Raw genomic sequence first — 20,896 nt, 5'->3', positions numbered from 1 at the left:
TCGAGTTGGTTTACTTTTATTCAAAAAGTGACTGTCTCCAGGCAAGTACAAATCTGAGAGGGAGTGGCAATAGGATGGGGAACAAACAGCGCAGAAGTGTGTGTGTGTATATTATATATATATATATTTGAGGAAATTCAACACATACATAAAAATGGCCAAAAAGGAAAAACACAACAAATGAAAATAAAGCTTGATGTTTGTTTTATATACAGGAAGGCTCAAATAAAGGAACTATACCAATGTAGTGGTAGTAAGTGACAAAACAAAAGCCACAGTCATTTTTACTCCAAAATATGTACTTACATATAATAACAATTAGGTAAACCACACAGGCTGCCTGTATCTACTTCATCGACATCACATCTGGACCATCTGTTTTCTGTCGCTATAACAACCCCAATAATCACCTTTCATGGCTACCTCTGACATGGAAGAGGATTAGTAAGAGAAAACTATTTAGGACCTGTCCAGAAACAACCCCTAGCACCCTAAACTCTAGTTTCACGAGGCTATCCTTCCAAATGTCATCTACAGAAGATTTCCGAGGCTACCCCAGCCCTAACCCCCCCGAGGCTACCCCAGCCCTCACCCCTAGGCACCCCGGGGCTACCTCAGCCCTAACCCCGGGGCTACCTCAGCCCTAACCCCGAGGCTACCTCAGCCCTAACCCCGAGGCTACCTCAGCCCTAACCCCGAGGCTACCTCAGCCCTAACCCCGAGGCTACCTCAGCCCTAACCCCGAGGCTTTCCGAGGCTACCTCAGCCCTAACCCCGAGGCTTTCCGAGGCTACCTCAGCCCTAACCCCGAGGCTTTCCGAGGCTACCTCAGCCCTAACCCCGAGGCTTTCCGAGGCTACCTCAGCCCTAACCCCGAGGCTTTCCGAGGCTACCTCAGCCCTAACCCCTAGATGCTAGTGTAACTCTGCAGTGATTTGATGGGTAGTAGTTTCACCTTCTCCCCAATAAAACTAGTTGGGATGAAGCCAAATTGGATATACCTTACTTATCCATTCCTATCAGATATACACAGGTGCCTAGGGGTATAGGCATAGAATTACTAGAGTGGGGGGGGGGGGGGTCTACACAAACCAGAGCAATTATATTCTAGCAATACTGTTTCTATGGGGCTAGGGGCAGTTTATTGGACAGGGCAGTTGATTTCCTTCCACTACTGCGTGTTTAAGGCCCAGGCATGGAATGATTACAAAGTAGATAGATTTACCCTCAGTAGACAAAACATTTCATTAAAACTTATGGATGACATAATAGTTCATGTCACATGTAAGCTTTGTCTAGCTGCCAGAGTGCTGCTGCTGTTGTTGAGAACTGTCCCAAATGGCAACCCATTCCCTATATAGTGCACTACTTTTGACCAGGGCCCATAGGGAATATTTGGCCTGGTGAGGGCACCAGGGTGCCATTTGGGATGAAAACAACAACCTTTCTATAGGACTATAATGACTGGCTTTAAGTTCTCTATACAGTTTTATATGGTGGAGTTTCGCAAAAGGACATTATTATTACTCATGATGTTGAAAACCTTAAAGCTGATATTTCACAAGTCACATTTATTTTTTTCATAATGAGTCTTATCCAAACTAATTTACACGTAGGAAAAAAAAAAGGTAGAAACCCCAAAAAACATTAAGACGAAGAAAAACCAAAATACAAATGTAAAAATCTTCCTCGCCGCATGACTACACATGCTTTCCATTTTAAACAGTTTTACACATTTATGAAACTTTAACTTAAGTTGAACATTTTAATTTAAAAAAGCACAGTTATAAAATCAGCACCGATTCATATATAACTTTATTTAAAATTTAGAGATAGCCATTTCAACACTAAATATGCTGGATTTTCTGGAGAAATGTATTTTCTGTGTATTAACGTGCTGCTTGCTTGTCTCTGAGTCAGCACAGTGGTGGCACTACGAGAGAAAATCACCTCGCTGTACGTCGGAGAGTAGTCTCTTCAGATAGGGAGAAGGATCCAAATCTTTGGGTAAGCTTCAGGACTTGTGCGACAGCCTAGTTCCTTGTTAAACACTGGGTCTTCGTCCCAAATGGCACCCTATTCCCTATATAGTGCACTACTTTTGAGACGCACCCTGGGCCTCTTCACAGCAACTACCGGGTTCCTCAGTCAGACTGTATTCAACAACCCCGGAATAGAAACACTACCCACACACACAGTTGGATATGACGGACAGACCTTCTGGCCCAAACGTTGCAAGAACCTATACTGAAGGATGTACAACAGTGTGGCGTTATTTCTACTCGTTTCCTATGAAGGAATCTGCACTTGGAAAACGGTTGGATGTGTGTTGCTACAGCCACGACTCTTACAGCTGATCTATTCAACCACAGAACCAACAGATTCTACTGACAGTCCAACGTGGGGGAAAGGAAAAGTAAAAAAACTGAAAATAGCATAAAGACCATGTCCATCCACTACTACCACAGCTAGCTACCTTTCCTACTAACAATCTGTTTCTAAATGACTACACCGCACCGGGTTATTCACTATACTAGCATAGAGACAGGGTTAGAAGACATTTCAAAAAACTAAAAGGTTATCTTACAACTCATTCCATCTCCATTTGGAAGAAAAATAAAACGTTGTAGAATTATAGAACTTCCTTCAGACTAAACGCCTTGAGGATTCTTCTATGTTTGGAACTGGTTTGCCACTAACTGAAAGGTGAAAGCTTACCCAAGGATTATAAAAAAGTATTTTGTTTTCATTCAGTCCCCTCTGAGCGAGCAACACTGTGTGTTAGACCATGGAGGATAAACCAGAGAAGACTTCTGATCTGCAGCTTAACGTCTCCATAAATACACTATGCCTCTCCTCTTCGTCTACAAATACCAGTTTAAAACATGGACACTCCAAGGACCTGCAGAGAGAAAAGGTGTCATTACACATCTGTAAAAGCACTTAGCAACAACATGTCTTAGGTTTTACTAGTGAGGCTGAACCGCCCTTCCAGATCTCACCTTGACTATTGAAAGTCTGGAGAACTTCAGTATTGGACTGTGTTTGAATGTAGCGTTAGCTGTCATGCTTGTGTTTGATTTGATCCGAGTAGAAATTAAGCATTTGATTGGCTCTGGTGAAAATTGTTTACCCAAGAGAGGCATTTCCTTGTTTTAGCTTTTTGTTTTCCTACCGTATGGGACAAAGTTTCAGTAGCCTATGCGGCGTTAGTTTGTATCTTATGCATGCTGGCTGCGTCACTAGACCCCACCCTTTTTCATCATCTTCCTGTGGAGAACTTCCCAGGCTTGGCAACAGAAAAAGCAAAAGGAATGCATTCAACCGAATCAGTATTCCGCCTTTAACCCAACACCTCAAATCAGAGGTGCTGCCTTAATCGACATCCACATCATAGGCGCCTGGGGAGCAGTTAATAGAGGATATGCCTTGCTCAAGAGCAGAACGGCCGATTTAACCACATTTAGGGCAACAAATGACCACCAATCATGCAGTGCGGATAGAGCCGCTTGCTATGGAGGGGGCAAGCTGTAGCTCGGTGAGTTGTTTACGTGCGTGATGGAAAGAGAACTGTCGGGTGCTAGATGCAACTGAAATTGAGGATGAGGAGAGAGAGGGTGGAGGAAGAGGCTTGAAGTGCTGAGCATCTTGTCATGACCTGCATTATCTGAATTAGGCCCACAGAGAAGCGGCTTGGAGTTGGCTTAACGTTGGACCCGAGCTAGCTAGCTAACAAGCTTGTGTGCAAAAACATGTCTTACCTTACTGTAGTTAATAAATCCAATGTGAACCGTGATAAGGATACTATAGTTAACTAGCAATGAAAAAATTTAGCCATTACTCGAATTAAAACATTTCTAAACCACGCTTGTAACATCAGTAGCCTGCGCGCCGGAGGGGGGGAGGGGCAGGTAGCCTGCGCGCCGGAGGGGGGGAGGGGCAGGTAGCCTGCGCGCCGGAGGGGGGGAGGGGCAGGTAGCCTGCGCGCCGGAGGGGGGGAGGGGCAGGTAGCCTGCGCGAACGCCCCAGAGAAACAAGCGAGTGCCGATTCGTGGGCCGTTCTAAAACTACTTGCGCTCGTTAAGTATTTGTTTACTCTTTGTTCATTCATATAACCTCATTAGTTAGCTAACCATCTGGTAACTTTAACAGTATATCCAAACATTTTGGGTCACAGAAAAGGGATGGCTTCTCAGGAGATCTATGATCATAGCAATGAACGACAGATCTCTTGTATGTCGGACATTTTTAAAGAGACAGCGTACAATTATCAATAGGAAAATGGTGCTTTTACAAAATGTAGAAACCCAATACTCCACAAAAGACTTTGTAATTTCAATGACAGGTATTCGTGTCAACATTATAGCTTTTATGTCTTAACGATAATACATAGTTTAATTTTATTTAAAATGTATTTTTAGCTTCGGGCATTCCCACGCTCTCCCGTCCCAGTACTAACCCGGCGTGTTCAGGGTGGAATGGCCACAAGAGTATATATCTGTTCTCTGTGAATTAGGTCCCTTGACTCATCTCATAACTCCTCAATGGGCCCAGGAGAGGCGAAGGTCATGCGTCCTCCGAAACATGATTCGCCTGCCCGCCTACTACTTATCACACTGCTCGCTACACCCGGATGTCAGCCGCACCAATGAGACGGAGGAAACACTGTTCGACTGATGACCCGAGTCAGCTTGCAGGCGCCCCGGCCCTGTCACAAGGAGTCAGTAGAGCACGATGAGCCAATGAAAACCCCCAGCAGCCAAACCACTACCCCGGACAACACCAATTGTGCGCCGACCTATGTGGCTCCCGGTCACGGCTGCTTGTGACACAGCCTAGGATTGAACATGCTGTAGTAGTGCCTCTGCACTGCGGGGCAGTGTTTTGACAGCTGCGTCACCCAGGAGCTCGTTACATATTAGTGTCTAGGGCACAATATGTGCTTTAGAAGTCATATAGGCTGTATCTCAATTAAAAAATATATATATTATTTTCTGGTGCTCCTAAATTTCATGAGGTGCTCCTAACCAGTATTCCCAATGAAAATGTTTAATTTAGAGCGCTGTGTATGTATAAGGAAGAGTATTACTATAGAGTAATAATGGTTTATGAGTATAAGAGAAGAGAGTTACTTACAGACTCATCCATGATAGAGCCAGGGTCAAAGTAGTCTGGTTTCAGCTCTGATCTTTCTCTCCTGTTCTTAGAGGGGGGCTGGAGAAAGGAGAGAGAGATCATGATACACTGAACAAAAATATAAAACTCAACATGCAACAATTAAAAATATTTTACTGAGTTAGTTCATATAAGAAAATCTGTCAATTGAAATAGATTATTTTGCATGACGGAATACAGATACGCATCCGTTGGTCACAGATACCATTAAAAAAAAGTTTGGGCGTGGATCAGAAAACCAGTCAGTATGTGGTGTGACCACCATTAGCCTCATGCAGCGAGACACATCTTCACATTGAGTTGATCAGCCTGTTGACTGTGGAATGTTGTCCCACTCCTATTCAATGGCTGTGTGATGTTGATGGCTATTGACAGGAACTGGAACACACTGTCGTACATGTCGATCCAGAGCATCCCACACTGCTCAATGGGTGACACGTCTGGTGAGTATGAAGGCCATGGAAGAACTGGGACATTTTCAGCTTCCAGGAATTGTGTACAGATCCTTGTGACATGGGGCCGTGCATTATCATACTGAAACATGAGGTGGTGGCGAATGAATGGCACAACAATGGGCCTCAGGATCTCGTCATGGTATCTCTGTTCATTAAAATTGCCATCGATAAAATGCAAATTGTGTTTGTTGTCCATAGCTTATGCCTGCCCATACCATAACCCCACCGCGACCATGTGGCACTCTGTTCACAACGTTGACATCAGCAAACCGATCACCCACACGATGCCATATAATCTGTCTGCAATCTGCCCGGTACAGGTGAAACCGGGATTCATCCGTGACGAACACACTTCTCCAATGTGCCAGTGGCCATCGAAGGTGAGCATTTGCCTTCCAAAATCTCTAAAGCCAGGTGTACACTACTCAATTCTGGCCCGATTTAGCTGTTCCAGGGAAGTTTGTGATCAGAGACAAAATCCTCATGAGGTTGCCTACTCGGGGCACACGGCCATCACCGGCGCTCGTTAAATGTGAGCTGGTCAGAGACGCAATCTGAGGGCTACCGATCTGGTCGTTGAGCAATTCCAGACGTCCCGATATCGGCACAAAATCTACAATGCTCTTGTAGTGTGAGATGTGCAACAAGTTTTGAGAACGATGATCAGCGATAGCCAATGAGAGCGCGCCAGAGAAGAAGCCACAGACAACAGCGATGTTTTGCGTCACCCAGAAGATGTCAACTCTTGAGAAGGAGCACCGACTACTACTAGTATGCATTTGTACTTGCCTTTAATCTAAGCGTCAAATTGTTTCAGGTCTGAAGTTCACAAGCAACGTTAATCGATTCAAAATGTTGGCAAGATAGTGTTTCAAATGTGTGGCAAGCGTGAATGTCAGAAAACATTTGAGGCTGCTTCGAGCCACAGTTCCTTGTAGCTACGTTAAATCAAACCACAACACATTGTTTTTGCGAGACAGTATGGTATCGACAATCCTCTTGTAATGTGTGACCCTCGTCTGTACCACATTGTTTAATGTGCGCACCACTAAGTTGGCGAGACCAAATAAACTACAGGAAAGATGGACCCTTATTGTGAGAGGTTTAGCAATGTTAGGATTGTGAAAGTCGTTTGTAGTGTACACCCGGCTTAAAACGACATTGGAGGCGGCTTATGGTAGAGAAATTAACATTAAATTCTCTGGCAACAGCTCTGGTGGACATTCCTTCAGTCAGCATGCCAATAGCACACTCCCTCAAAACCTGAGACATCGTGGCATTGTGTTGTGTGACAAAACTACACATTTTTTTAATGGCCTTTTATTGTCCCCGGCATAAGGTGCACCTGTAATGATCACGCCATTTAATCATCTTCTTGAAATGCCACATCTGTCAGGTGGATGGATTATATTGGCAAAGAAAAAATTATCACTAACAGGGATGTAACCAAATTCTGCACAACTTAAGAGAAATAAGCTTTCGGAGTATATGGAAAATATATGGCGTGTGTTTATATTTAGTGTTTCTTGACAGAGATCTTTGTGGAGCCCCACATAATTCGGTGGAAAGGGTAAAAAAAACAAAAAACGAAAGCCATATATGTAGTAGAAGGTCAAAGGTCTCACCAGGTCAATGTCCATGGTGTCAAAGTCCATGCCCTCGTTGAGGTCTTCCATACGACCCTCTGATGACATCATCACGTCCTCTACGATAGGCTCCTCATCCTCCTCCATCAGCCCTGTACCACGCCGACTACACACACACACACCATAATTAGTACAGTCAAACAACCATCAATATAGAGAACCCTAAATCAATTACATGGCCTGTTGCAGGTTGGTCCTGGGCTCGGGGTTAGGGAGGGTGTGTGTGTGTGTTCTTACATGGCCTGTTGCAGGTTGGTCCTGAGCTTGGCGTAGTTCATGGCTCTCTCCTGCTGCTGACGAACCTCCTCCTGCTGCCTCTGAGCCAGCATCCACGTCACCTGGGTACTACAAACAGTTCAGACAACAGGTCAGACAACAGGTCAGACAACAGGTCAGACAACAGGTCAGACAACAGGTCAGACAACAGGTCAGACAACAGGTCAGACAACAGGTCAGACAACAGGTCAGACAACAGGTCAGACAACAATACTGGTGGTTCAGGTAGGTACATGTCAAAATAGAGAGATGAAAAGAGCGAGAGAGCCTTACTTGTAGTCGATGGGTGTCTGGTGGAGTTGAGGGGTTTGGGGGAGTGTGTGAGGGTGTGGCTGCTGCTGGGAGTCTGAAGGGAGGGCGTACACTCCCATGTAGCTGTCGTCTCTCCCCCGTTTGGCCTCCCCCCTCATGTCCCCTGGTCCTCTCATCATGGTAGAGGTGAGGTGGGGGGAGGGCATCATCACTGGAGTCTGCATGCTCTGGTGCTGCCACGACATATCTGTACTGCTGCTACTGCTCTCCTCCGCTAGAGAACACACACACACACACACCGTTAAACACACACGCAACTCTGAAAGGGTTGGATGACTTTAAGAGATGCAGTGAGCACGTCCCAACCAGGCGATTTCAGCCATGGAGACTACACCATCTACCTACCAGGGGTAACAGTGTTTACAGTAGGAGTTGACCTCAGACTGGGACAGTCCTCTCTAACATGGCCATGTAGTGACCACAGTCTAACTTCCTGACCCTGGTTCTGTAGCTACCTTCAGGGAGTCTCCTCTTGGCTGCGGCGACGGTAGCAGTGGGAGTAGCAGCCTTGGTCTTCTTGGATCTGACCGACGACCCTCTGGAGGAGTAGCCGGAGACAACAGACATGGTGTCGTCGTCCCCGCCGGCCTGCAGGGAGTTCCTGTAGGAGATGAGCGGTAGCCAGCAGTCGTCTCTCTGGAGGGCCATCTGGAAGGTCATGAACCTCTCCAGATACATGTGACTACAGCGGAGAGAGGAGAGATGTCACACACACATAAAGTCATCTGGAAGGTCATGAACCTCTCCAGATACATGTGACTACAGCGGAGAGAGGAGAGATGTCACACACACATAAAGTCATCTGGAAGGTCATGAACCTCTCCAGATACATGTGACTACAGCGGAGAGAGGAGAGATGTCACACACACATAAAGTCATCTGGAAGGTCATGAACCTCTCCAGATACATGTGACTACAGCGGAGAGAGGAGAGATGTCACACACACATAAAGCCATCTGGAAGGTCATGAACCTCTCCAGATACATGTGACTACAGCGGAGAGAGGAGAGATGTCACACACACATAAAGTCATCTGGAAGGTCATGAACCTCTCCAGATACATGTGACTACAGCGGAGAGAGGAGAGATGTCACACACACATAAAGTCATCTGGAAGGTCATGAACCTCTCCAGATACATGTGACTACAGCGGAGAGATGTCACACACACATAAAGCCATCTGGAAGGTCATGAACCTCTCCAGATACATGTGACTACAGCGGAGAGAGGAGAGATGTCACACACACATAAAGCCATCTGGAAGGTCATGAACCTCTCCAGATACATGTGACTACAGCGGAGAGAGGAGAGATGTCACACACACATAAAGCCATCTGGAAGGTCATGAACCTCTCCAGATACATGTGACTACAGCGGAGAGAGGAGAGATGTCACACACACATAAAGCCATCTGGAAGGTCATGAACCTCTCCAGATACATGTGACTACAGCGGAGAGAGGAGAGATGTCACACACACATAAAGTCATCTGGAAGGTCATGAACCTCTCCAGATACATGTGACTACAGCGGAGAGAGGAGAGATGTCACACACACATAAAGTCATCTGGAAGGTCCTTAAGGTTATGTGTCCGGGAGGGGACACAGTCCTCTTGTCCTGCTTCATGATATCATACGACATATCAGACTAGTCATTACTTACACAGCCATCAGCTGTGACACACACAAAGGTACGTGTGTCTGATTAGGAGAGGCAGAGGTGTGTACTCACACAGTCCTCTTGTCCTGCCTCATTAGTTTGGAGGAAAACTCAGAGAGGATGTCTAGGAAGGCCAGGTGAAGAGGAGGGTTTCCTTCTCCCTGGGGACTTGGCTCCTTAAACGAAAACTCTATACCATCCCTGGAGAGAGACAAGAGGGAGAGAGGGGTACGAGAGGTAGGGAGAGAGAATTTTTGTTTTAAAAAATGAGGTATCTAGCAGCACATGTAGATGCATACATTAACTATGCCTACGTACAGCTCACATCCATCATATGCTAATCATGTTGAAAAGCTATGAGACATAGAGATCAGAAGAGGAGACTGACTTGTGCAGCATGGCGATAGCATCTCGTGTTTTCACCTGGTCCAGACCGAAGGTGAGAGAGAAACGTCTGGCCAGCTCCTTGATCCCACAGAACGCTGAGGACGAGCGGTCAAATCCTGTCCCCAACTCTGACAACATCTCATGGAACAACTGGTGGAGACAGAGAGAAGAGAGGGATGGGTGAATACATGAGTGGAATAAAGAGATGGTTCTTTCAAGGGGATTTGTTCCAGAAAGGCTGGCATGCGGTCTGGAGATCTGAAAGTTAAAACCAAGATATAGCTTGACTAAAACAGGGTGTGTGTGAAGATGAGGGGTGTGTGTGTGTGTGTGTAACTAACCTGCTGTAGACTGAGGAGTGTGTGTGTGTGTGTGTGTAACTAACCTGCTGTAGACTGAGGAGTGTGTGTGTAACTAACCTGCTGTAGATTGAGGATGAGGGGTGTGTGTGTGTGTGTGTGTAACTAACCTGCTGTAGACTGAGGATGAGGGGTGCATGTGTGTGGTACCTGTTGTCGACTGAGGATGAGGGGTGTGTGTGTGTGTGGTACCTGTTGTCGACTGAGGATGAGGGTTGTGTGTGTGTGTGTCGTACCTGTTGTAGACTGAGGATGAGGGTTGTGTGTGTGTGTGTCGTACCTGTTGTAGACTGAGGATGAGGGTTGTGTGTGTCGTACCTGTTGTAAACTGAGGATGAGGGGTGTGTGTGTCGTACCTGTTGTAGACTGAGGATGAGGGGTGTGTGTGTCGTACCTGTTGTAGACTGAGGATGAGGGGTGTGTGTGTGTCGTACCTGTTGTAGACTGAGGATGAGGGTCTTGGCACATTGGATCTTGTCTATCTGTCTGGTCTTAGACATGGTCTCCTTGATGATGTCACCATAGTCATTGTAATACTAGAGAGAGAGGAAGACGGTTCAGCCACAAGTCAGAGTCTCCTTCAGGAACAAACAGGACTTCTGATACTTTTCAACCAAGCAGTACCTGGAATGACTCCGGTAATGATATGGTGTTGAGGTTAAATGAGTGTCACAGACACGAAGAGGTGATAACCATAGAATCTATAGCACGGCCATCCCTGTTCCAGTCAACGATGGGATAACGTGTGGACTGACAACCATTACGACTGTACTGGTTTACGACTGTACTGGTTACGACTGTACCCATGACTTTAACAGTCAAATTGCCAGGTTTAGAGATTCCAAGTATTTTCTATAGATTATGTTTCTATGGTCATAACTGTGTGAAGTGTAAAGTGACATGTGAGTGTTTCTCCATTCTTACCCTCATGTACTGTTTAAAGATGTCAGTGTAACAGGCAGGTCATTCTTACCCTCATGTACTGTTTAAAGATGTCAGTGTAACAGACAAGTCATTCTTACCCTCATGAACTGTTTAAAGAAGTCAGTGTAACAGACAAGTCATTCTTACCCTCATGAACTGTTTAAAGATGTCAGTGTAACAGACAGGTCATTCTTACCCTCATGTACTGTTTAAAGATGTCAGTGTAACAGGCAGGTCATTCTTACCCTCATGTACTGTTTAAAGATGTCAGTGTAACAGACAAGTCATTCTTACCCTCATGAACTGTTTAAAGAAGTCAGTGTAACAGACAAGTCATTCTTACCCTCATGAACTGTTTAAAGATGTCAGTGTAAAGACAGGTCATTCTTACCCTCATGAACTGTTTAAAGAAGTCAGTGTAAAGACAGGTCATTCTTACCCTCATGAACTGTTTAAAGATGTCAGTGTAACAGACAAGTCATTCTTACCCTCATGAACTGTTTAAAGATGTCAGTGTAACAGACAGGTCATTCTTACCCTCATGAACTGTTTAAAGATGTCAGTGTAACAGACAGGTCATTCTTACCCTCATGAACTGTTTAAAGATGTCAGTGTAACAGACAGATATTTACAGGTCATTCTTACCCTCATGTACTGTTTAAAGATGTCAGCTCCAGTGTTCATCTCTACTACGTTATAGATGATAAGTTTACAGTAGGCCGCCAGGAGGTTACGTCTCTTATGAAGAGCTTCTATCTTCGCTGCCTCGTCATCCTGCTGGCCATCTGTAGATACAACAGATTGTTACTGGCTGTGTAACAACAGAGCTCTTATGGGGACCATCTATCTTGCTGACCATTTAAAAAAGGTAGAACCAGGGACACATAGCCCGGGACACACAGACTGTCACAAGGCCAGACAGTAATGTAATTTCTTTAGCAGGGTCTTGTTGGTTAGCGATGGCCAAACAAGAGCTATTTTCAAGTGCAAATAAGCAATCCTACTGGAACAGTGTGCAGCGGTGTGTGGTTAGCAGTGTGTGTACCTGTGCTGCCGTTGTCATCGTCCTGGTCTATGAAGACATGGTGCAGTATGAAGGACAGTAGTTCTGTCTGTAACGAATCATCAGGACTGTAGACCAGCGGCTCCAGCTGCTCTCTGCCTCCTGAGACCATCTGATGACTGAAGACCAGCAACACATCACACAGTATGGTGAATGCCTGGGGGGGGAGAGGAGATGGACGGTTGGTTATCAGCGGTCTGCCTCCTTGGCCACGTCTTCCTCATCTCAATGGCGTGGCACGGAGATTCTGAGAATTTCAGGTTTGAAAATAACCAGATTTAAAATCACTAGGATGTGAATAGCTGCTACAGGACAGTACCTGTTCCTTGACGGTTGTGTTGACGTTGGTGAGGTAACGTTGACACATCAGACAGAACATCCGCATCTGTTTCCTCAGGCTCATCATGTCCTCCTACAAAACATTATTACATGATCAAAACACACACGCCCTCATCTACAAAACATTATTACATGATCAAAACACACACGCCCTCCCCTACAAAACATTACTACATGATCAAAACACACACGCCCTCCCCTACAAAACATTATTACATGATCAAAACACACACGCCCTCCCCTACAAAACAATATTACATGATCAAAACACACACGCCCTCCCCTACAAAACACACATCCTCCTAGATTACATACACACGAGTGAACCATCATAAGACTTGCTGTATAAATCATGACTAACTCCCCAACTCTAAAGCCATTTTCCTAGCTAGTAAATAACAGTGAAATGAATGAGAAGGTTCTGAGCTGCCAGTCAGTTGAGAAGTGAGTTGCATACCTTTCTGTGGCTGCCCTCTGAGACCTTGGCCAAGTACCACAGGACAACGTAGTGGGTACACTGTAGAGCATGGACCACTATCTGCTCTGGCATGTCTCCGTTCTCAATGCCCGTGTTGAGCAACTTGAAGTTACTGCTGAACAGATCCCACTTGGACAGGTCATGGGCACTGGGAGAGAGAGAGAGAGAGGAGGTTACAGAGAGGAGGGGGGAGAAACAAGAGGAAGAGAGAAAGAAGAGGGAGGGCCTTACTTGTGGAAGGCTGTGATTCTCTTGAGAGTAGACAGGACCTGGTATGCATCATCATCGTCAGGCTCTTCACCCTGAACACAGAGACAGATCAGGATCAACTACACAAACTGGGCCACTCAGCCCAATAGATGAAACATGTAGACTGGAAGTCCTCCCTGTCTGAGCTCTCTCCTCCCCCTCGCTCACCCCTTGTATGAAGTCCTTTAACAATCTGTTGAATTTGTCCACCAGTTCATTCTCGTTTTCCTCCCCCCCTCATCCCTTCCCCTCACCTCTTGTAAGAAGTCTTCCAGCAGTCTGTTGAATTTGTCCACCAGTTCATCCAGCAGCTGTGACCTGGCGATGTCGACTCTGTTAAAGATGGTGAACTCCTCGTTGCAAAGAGCGTGGTAAGTCTTCGAGCAAGCCTCCAGCACCTCTGTGTCTGTGTGTTTCTCCACCATCTCCCTGATCTGACGCAGCAATGCCTCCAAGTGCTAGAAGAAGAGGGAGGTAGTTGGGAAATATGTTTTAGAGAGAGATATCAAATGCATACCACTGCAAGACATTTCACAACATTTTGTCAAGTTGAACAGTGCTTTGAATTAGACTACAGCGTAGGGTCGGGGGTTTGAATTAGACTACAGCGTAGGGTCGGGGGTTTGAATTAGACTCCAGCGTAGGGTCGGGGGTTTGAATTAGACTCCAGCGTAGGGTCGGGGGTTTGAATTAGACTCCAGCGTAGGGTCGGGGGTTTGAATTAGACTCCAGCGTAGGGTCGGGGGTTTGAATTAGACTCCAGCGTAGGGTCGGGGGTTTGAATTAGACTCCAGCGCAGGGTCGGGGGTTTGAATTAGACTACAGCGTAGGGTCGGGGGTTTGAATTAGACTACAGCGTAGGGTCGGGGGTTTGAATTAGACTACAGCGTAGGGTCGGGGGTTTGAATTAGACTACAGCGTAGGGTCGGGGGTTGGAGTTTAAATTAGACTACAGCGTAGGGTCGGGGGTTGGAGTTTAAATTAGACTACAGCGTAGGGTCGGGGGTTGGAGTTTAAATTAGACTACAGCGTAGGGCCGGGGGTTGGAGTTTAAATTAGACTACAGCGTAGGGCCGGGGGTTAGAGTTTGAATTAGACTACAGCGTAGGGTCGGGGGTTAGAGTTTGAATTAGACTACAGCGTGGGGGGTTAGAGTTTGAATTAGACTACAGCGTGGGGGGTTAGAGTTTGAATTAGACTACAGCGTGGGGGGTTAGAGTTTGAATTAGACTACAGCGTAGGGTCGGGGGTTAGAGTTTGGATTAGACTACAGCGTAGGGTCGGGGGTTGGAGTTTGGATTAGACTACAGCGTAGGGTCGGGGGTTGGAGTTTGGATTAGACTACAGCGTAGGGTCGGGGGTTGGAGTTTGGATTAGACTACAGCGTAGGGTCGGGGGTTGGAGTTTGGATTAGACTACAGCGTAGGGTCGGGGGTTTGAATTAGACTACAGCGTAGGGTCGGGGGTTTGAATTAGACTACAGCGCAGGGTCGGGGGTTTGAATTAGACTACAGCGCAGGGTCGGGGGTTTGAATTAGACTACAGCGCAGGGTCGGGGGTTTGAATTAGACTACAGCGTAGGGTCGGGGGTTTGAATTAGACTCCAGCGTAGGGTCGGGGGTTTGAATTAGACTCCAGCGTAGGGTCGGGGGTTTGAATTAGACTCCAGCGTAGGGTCGGGGGTTTGAATTAGACTACAGCGTAGGGTCGGGGGTTTGAATTAGACTACAGCGTAGGGTCGGGGGTTTGAATTAGACTACAGCGTAGGGTCGGGGGTTTGAATTAGACTACAGCGTAGGGTCGGGGGTTTGAATTAGACTACAGCGTAGGGTCGGGGGTTTGAATTAGACTACAGCGTAGGGTCGGGTGTTTGAATTAGACTACAGCGTAGGGTCGGGGGTTTAAATTAGACTACAGCTTAGGGCCGGGGGTTGGAGTTTAAATTAGACTACAGCGTAGGGCCGGGGGTTAGAGTTTGAATTAGACTACAGCGTAGGGTCGGGGGTTAGAGTTTGAATTAGACTACAGCGTGGGGGGGTTAGAGTTTGAATTAGACTACAGCGTGGGGGGTTAGAGTTTGAATTAGACTACAGCGTAGGGTCGGGGGTTAGAGTTTGGATTAGACTACAGCGTAGGGTCGGGGGTTGGAGTTTGGATTAGACTACAGCGTAGGGTCGGGGGTTGGAGTTTGGATTAGACTACAGCGTAGGGTCGGGGGTTGGAGTTTGGATTAGACTACAGCGTAGGGTCGGGGGTTGGAGTTTGGATTAGACTACAGCGTAGGGTCGGGGGTTGGAGTTTGGATTAGACTACAGCGTAGGGTCGGGGGTTTGAATTAGACTACAGCGTAGGGTCGGGTGTTTGAATTAGACTACAGCGTAGGGTCGGGGGTTTAAATTAGACTACAGCGTAGGGCCGGGGGTTGGAGTTTAAATTAGACTACAGCGTAGGGCCGGGGGTTAGAGTTTGAATTAGACTACAGCGTAGGGTCGGGGGTTAGAGTTTGAATTAGACTACAGCGTGGGGGGTTAGAGTTTGAATTAGACTACAGCGTGGGGGATTAGAGTTTGAATTAGACTACAGCGTAGGGTCGGGGGTTAGAGTTTGGATTAGACTACAGCGTAGGGTCGGGGGTTGGAGTTTGGATTAGACTACAGCGTAGGGTCGGGGGTTGGAGTTTGGATTAGACTACAGCGTAGGGTCGGGGGTTGGAGTTTGGATTAGACTACAGCGTAGGGTCGGGGGTTGGAGTTTGGATTAGACTACAGCGTAGGGTCGGGGGTTGGAGTTTGGATTAGACTACAGCGTAGGGTCGGGGGTTGGAGTTTGGATTAGACTACAGCGTAGGGTCGGGGGTTGGAGTTTGGATTAGACTACAGCGTAGGGTCGGGGGTTGGAGTTTGGATTAGACTACAGCGTAGGGTCGGGGGTTTGAATTAGACTACAGCGCAGGGTCGGGGGTTTGAATTAGACTACAGCGCAGGGTCGGGGGTTTGAATTAGACTACAGCGCAGGGTCGGGGGTTTGAATTAGACTACAGCGCAGGGTCGGGGGTTTGAATTAGACTACAGCGCAGGGTCGGGGGTTTGAATTAGACTCCAGCGTAGGGTCGGGGGTTTGAATTAGACTCCAGCGTAGGGTCGGGGGTTTGAATTAGACTCCAGCGTAGGGTCGGGGGTTTGAATTAGACTCCAGCGTAGGGTCGGGGGTTTGAATTAGACTCCAGCGTAGGGTCGGGGGTTTGAATTAGACTCCAGCGTAGGGTCGGGGGTTTGAATTAGACTCCAGCGTAGGGTCGGGGGTTTGAATTAGACTCCAGCGTAGGGTCGGGGGTTTGAATTAGACTCCAGCGTAGGGTCGGGGGTTTGAATTAGACTACAGCGTAGGGTCGGGGGTTTGAATTAGACTACAGCGTAGGGTCGGGGGTTTGAATTAGACTACAGCGTAGGGTCGGGGGTTTGAATTAGACTACAGCGTAGGGTCGGGGGTTTGAATTAGACTACAGCGTAGGGTCGGGGGTTTGAATTAGACTACAGCGTAGGGTCGGGGGTTTGAATTAGACTACAGCGTAGGGTCGGGGGTTTGAATTAGACTACAGCGCAGGGTCGGGGGTTAGAGTTTGAATTAGACTACAGCGCAGGTTCGGGGGTTTGAATTAGACTACAGCGTAGGGTCGGGGGTTTGAATTAGACTACAGCGTAGGGTCGGGGGTTTGAATTAGACTACAGCGTAGGGTCGGGGGTTTGAATTAGACTACAGCACAGGGTCGGGGGTTTGAATTAGACTACAGCGTAGGGTCGGGGGTGTGAATTAGACTACAGCGTAGGGTCGGGGGTTTGAATTAGACTACAGCGTAGGGTCGGGGGTTTAAATTAGACTACAGCGTAGGGTCGGGGGTTTAAATTAGACTACAGCGTAGGGTCGGGGGTTTAAATTAGACTACAGCGTAGGGTCGGGGGTTTAAATTAGACTACAGCGTAGGGTCGGGGGTTTAAATTAGACTACAGCGTAGGGTCGGGGGTTTAAATTAGACTACAGCGTAGGGTCGGGGGTTTAAATTAGACTACAGCGTAGGGTCGGGGGTTTAAATTAGACTACAGCGTAGGGTCGGGGGTTTAAATTAGACTACAGCGTAGGGTCGGGGGTTTAAATTAGACTACAGCGTAGGGTCGGGGGTTTGAATTAGACTACAGCGTAGGGTCGGGGGTTTGAATTAGACTACAGCGTAGGGTCGGGGGTTTGAATTAGACTACAGCGTAGGGTCGGGGGTTTGAATTAGACTACAGCGTAGGGTCGGGGGTTTGAATTAGACTACAGCGTAGGGTCGGGGGTTAGAGTTTGAATTAGACTACAGCGTAGGGTCGGGGGTTTGATTTAGACTACAGCGTAGGGTCGGGGGTTTGAATTAGACTACAGCGTAGGGTCGGGGGTTTGAATTAGACTACAGCGTAGGGTCGGGGGTTTGAATTAGACTACAGCGTAGGGTCGGGGGTTTGAATTAGACTACAGCGTAGGATCGGGGGTTTGAATTAGACTACAGCGTAGGGTCGGGGGTTTGAATTAGACTACAGCGTAGGGTCGGGGGTTTGAATTAGACTACAGCGTAGGGTCGGGGGTTTGAATTAGACTACAGCGTAGGGTCGGGGGTTTGAATTAGACTACAGCGTAGGGTCGGGGGTTTGAATTAGACTACAGCGTAGGGTCGGGGGTTTGAATTAGACTACAGCGTAGGGTCGGGGGTTTGAATTAGACTACAGCGTAGGGTCGGGGGTTAGAGTTTGATTTAGACTACAGCGCAGGGTCGGGGGTTTGAATTAGACTACAGCGTAGGGTCGGGGGTTTGAATTAGACTACAGCGTAGTGTAGGGGGTTTGATTTAGACTACAGCGTAGGGTCGGGGGTTTGAATTAGACTACAGCGTAGGGTCGGGGGTTTGAATTAGACTACAGCGTAGGGTCGGGGGTTTGAATTAGACTACAGCGTAGGGTCGGGGGTTTGAATTAGACTACAGCGTAGGGTCGGGGGTTTGAATTAGACTACAGCGTAGGGTCGGGGGTTTGAATTAGACTACAGCGTAGGGTCGGGGGTTTGAATTAGACTACAGCGTAGGGTCGGGGGTTTGAATTAGACTACAGCGTAGGGTCGGGGGTTTGAATTAGACTACAGCGTAGGGTCGGGGGTTTGAATTAGACTACAGCGTAGGGTCGGGGGTTTGAATTAGACTACAGCGTAGGGTCGGGGGTTTGAATTAGACTACAGCGTAGGGTCGGGGGTTAGAGTTTGATTTAGACTACAGCGCAGGGTCGGGGGTTTGAATTAGACTACAGCGTAGGGTCGGGGGTTTGAATTAGACTACAGCGTAGTGTAGGGGGTTAGAGTTTGAATTAGACTACAGCGTAGGGTCGGGGGGTTGAATTAGACTACAGCGTAGGGTCGGGGGTTTAAATTAGACTACAGCGTAGGGTCGGGGGTTTAAATTAGACTACAGCGTAGGGTCGGGGGTTTGAATTAGACTACAGCGTAGGGTCGGGGGTTTAAATTAGACTACAGCGTAGGGTCGGGGGTTTAAATTAGACTACAGCGTAGGGTCGGGGGTTTAAATTAGACTACAGCGTAGGGTCGGGGGTTTGAATTAGACTACAGCGTAGAGTCGGGGGTTTGAATTAGACTACAGCGTAGGGTCGGGGGTTTGAATTAGACTACAGCGTAGGGTCGGGGGTTTGAATTAGACTACAGCGTAGGGTCGGGGGTTAGAGTTTGATTTAGACTACAGCGCAGGGTCGGGGGTTTGAATTAGACTACAGCGTAGGGTCGGGGGTTTGAATTAGACTACAGCGTAGTGTAGGGGGTTAGAGTTTGAATTAGACTACAGCGTAGGGTCGGGGGGTTGAATTAGACTACAGCGTAGGGTCGGGGGTTTGAATTAGACTACAGCGTAGGGTCGGGGGTTTAAATTAGACTACAGCGTAGGGTCGGGGGTTTAAATTAGACTACAGCGTAGGGTCGGGGATTTAAATTAGACTACAGCGTAGGGTCGGGGGTTTAAATTAGACTACAGCGTAGGGTCGGGGGTTTAAATTAGACTACAGCGTAGGGTCGGGGGTTTGAATTAGACTACAGCGTAGGGTCGGGGGTTTGAATTAGACTACAGCGTAGGGTCGGGGGTTTAAATTAGACTACAGCGTAGGGTCGGGGGTTTAAATTAGACTACAGCGTAGGGTCGGGGGTTTAAATTAGACTACAGCGTAGGGTCGGGGGTTTGAATTAGACTACAGCGTAGGGTCGGGGGTTTGAATTAGACTACAGCGTAGAGTCGGGGGTTTGAATTAGACTACAGCGTAGGGTCGGGGGTTTGAATTAGACTACAGCGTAGGGTCGGGGGTTTGAATTAGACTACAGCGTAGGGTCGGGGGTTTGAATTAGACTACAGCGCAGAGTCGGGGGTTTGAATTAGACTACAGCGTAGGGTCGGGGGTTTGAATTAGACTACAGCGTAGGGTCGGGGGTTTGAATTAGACTACAGCGTAGGGTCGGGGGTTTGAATTAGACTACAGCGTAGGGTCGGGGGTTTAAATTAGACTACAGCGTAGGGTCGGGGGTTTGAATTAGACTACAGCGTAGGGTCGGGGGTTTGAATTAGACTACAGCGTAGGGTCGGGGGTTTGAATTAGACTACAGCGTAGGGTCGGGGGTTTGAATTAGACTACAGCGTAGGGTCGGGGGTTAGAGTTTGAATTAGACTACAGCGCAGGGTCGGGGGTTTGAATTAGACTACAGCGTAGGGTCGGGGGTTTGAATTAGACTACAGCGTAGTGTAGGGGGTTAGAGTTTGAATTAGACTACAGCGTAGGGTCGGGGGGTTGAATTAGACTACAGCGTAGGGTCGGGGGTTTGAATTAGACTACAGCGTAGGGTCGGGGGTTTAAATTAGACTACAGCGTAGGGTCGGGGGTTTGAATTAGACTACAGCGTAGGGTCGGGGGTTTAAATTAGACTACAGTGTAGGGTCGGGGGTTAGACCTTCTCCAGTCGTCCTGTTGTGTAGATATCCAGGTCAAAGAACTGAGGGAGCTGCAGCAGGTTGGTCACCTTCTCTGAATCTATGGAGTACTGAAACAAAGAGAGGCAGCACACTCACACACAGTACTGCAGGCAGGGGACACAGACTAGAACACGGGTTTATTACAGAGGGTAGTGGGGGTGAAGGTGTAGTGTCCTACTTTGGACAGCAGAGGAGGCAATGCCACAGCAAACAGCTCTGTCATCCTGGTCCTGTCATCTAGCTGAGTCTTCTTCTCCTTCGCTGTCATCACCTGGGGGGTGGGGGGGGGAGAAATAGTTGCCGTTTCTCTTTTGCTAAGTGGAAGGCAAGAAAAATAAGAAGAGAATGTTGATGCCCAGTCTAAAGTCTCTCACCCTCTTCCCGGTTCCGCGGCCTACGGGCGGGTGGCACTCTGCAGCCTGGCGCACCGTACACAGCATTATCTCTATGAGAGCCGTCTCCTGTCTGTCTGTCAGGGCTACACACACCAGATACATTAGAGACCACATTTAGGGGTTACGGGTCAGAGGTCA

At 47.6% G+C, this 20,896-nt stretch overlaps 1 protein-coding gene across 2 annotated transcripts in view; it reads right to left on the bottom strand.

Annotated features, from left to right (window-relative positions):
* The window catches only part of LOC139581678 (cohesin subunit SA-2-like), a 33,539-nt gene continuing 12,643 nt past the window's right edge, over positions 1-20,896 (bottom strand). Inside the window, exons 15-32 of one of the 2 annotated variants that reach the window (XM_071411689.1) lie at positions 20,738-20,841; positions 20,542-20,634; positions 20,342-20,431; positions 13,576-13,779; positions 13,304-13,374; positions 13,052-13,220; positions 12,575-12,667; positions 12,238-12,412; positions 11,838-11,977; positions 10,703-10,804; positions 9,911-10,059; positions 9,595-9,723; positions 8,320-8,546; positions 7,826-8,078; positions 7,514-7,621; positions 7,256-7,382; positions 5,137-5,214; positions 1-2,902 (exon numbers count right to left, since the gene is read on the bottom strand). In XM_071411689.1, coding sequence (XP_071267790.1) covers positions 2,879-2,902; positions 5,137-5,214; positions 7,256-7,382; positions 7,514-7,621; positions 7,826-8,078; positions 8,320-8,546; positions 9,595-9,723; positions 9,911-10,059; positions 10,703-10,804; positions 11,838-11,977; positions 12,238-12,412; positions 12,575-12,667; positions 13,052-13,220; positions 13,304-13,374; positions 13,576-13,779; positions 20,342-20,431; positions 20,542-20,634; positions 20,738-20,841 — 2,336 coding nt within the window. In that variant the 3' untranslated portion in view covers positions 1-2,878. Of the gene's footprint in view, positions 2,903-5,136; positions 5,215-7,255; positions 7,383-7,513; positions 7,622-7,825; positions 8,079-8,319; positions 8,547-8,566; positions 9,310-9,594; positions 9,724-9,910; positions 10,060-10,702; positions 10,805-11,837; positions 11,978-12,237; positions 12,413-12,574; positions 12,668-13,051; positions 13,221-13,303; positions 13,375-13,575; positions 13,780-20,341; positions 20,432-20,541; positions 20,635-20,737; positions 20,842-20,896 lie in introns of those variants that run through there. The other variant, XM_071411690.1, reaches the window with a different exon arrangement.

Source organism: Salvelinus alpinus, chromosome 7 (genome assembly GCF_045679555.1).
Source record: "Salvelinus alpinus chromosome 7, SLU_Salpinus.1, whole genome shotgun sequence".
NCBI lineage: Eukaryota > Metazoa > Chordata > Actinopteri > Salmoniformes > Salmonidae > Salvelinus > Salvelinus alpinus.
This window is presented reverse-complemented; position numbering and strand designations above follow the sequence as displayed.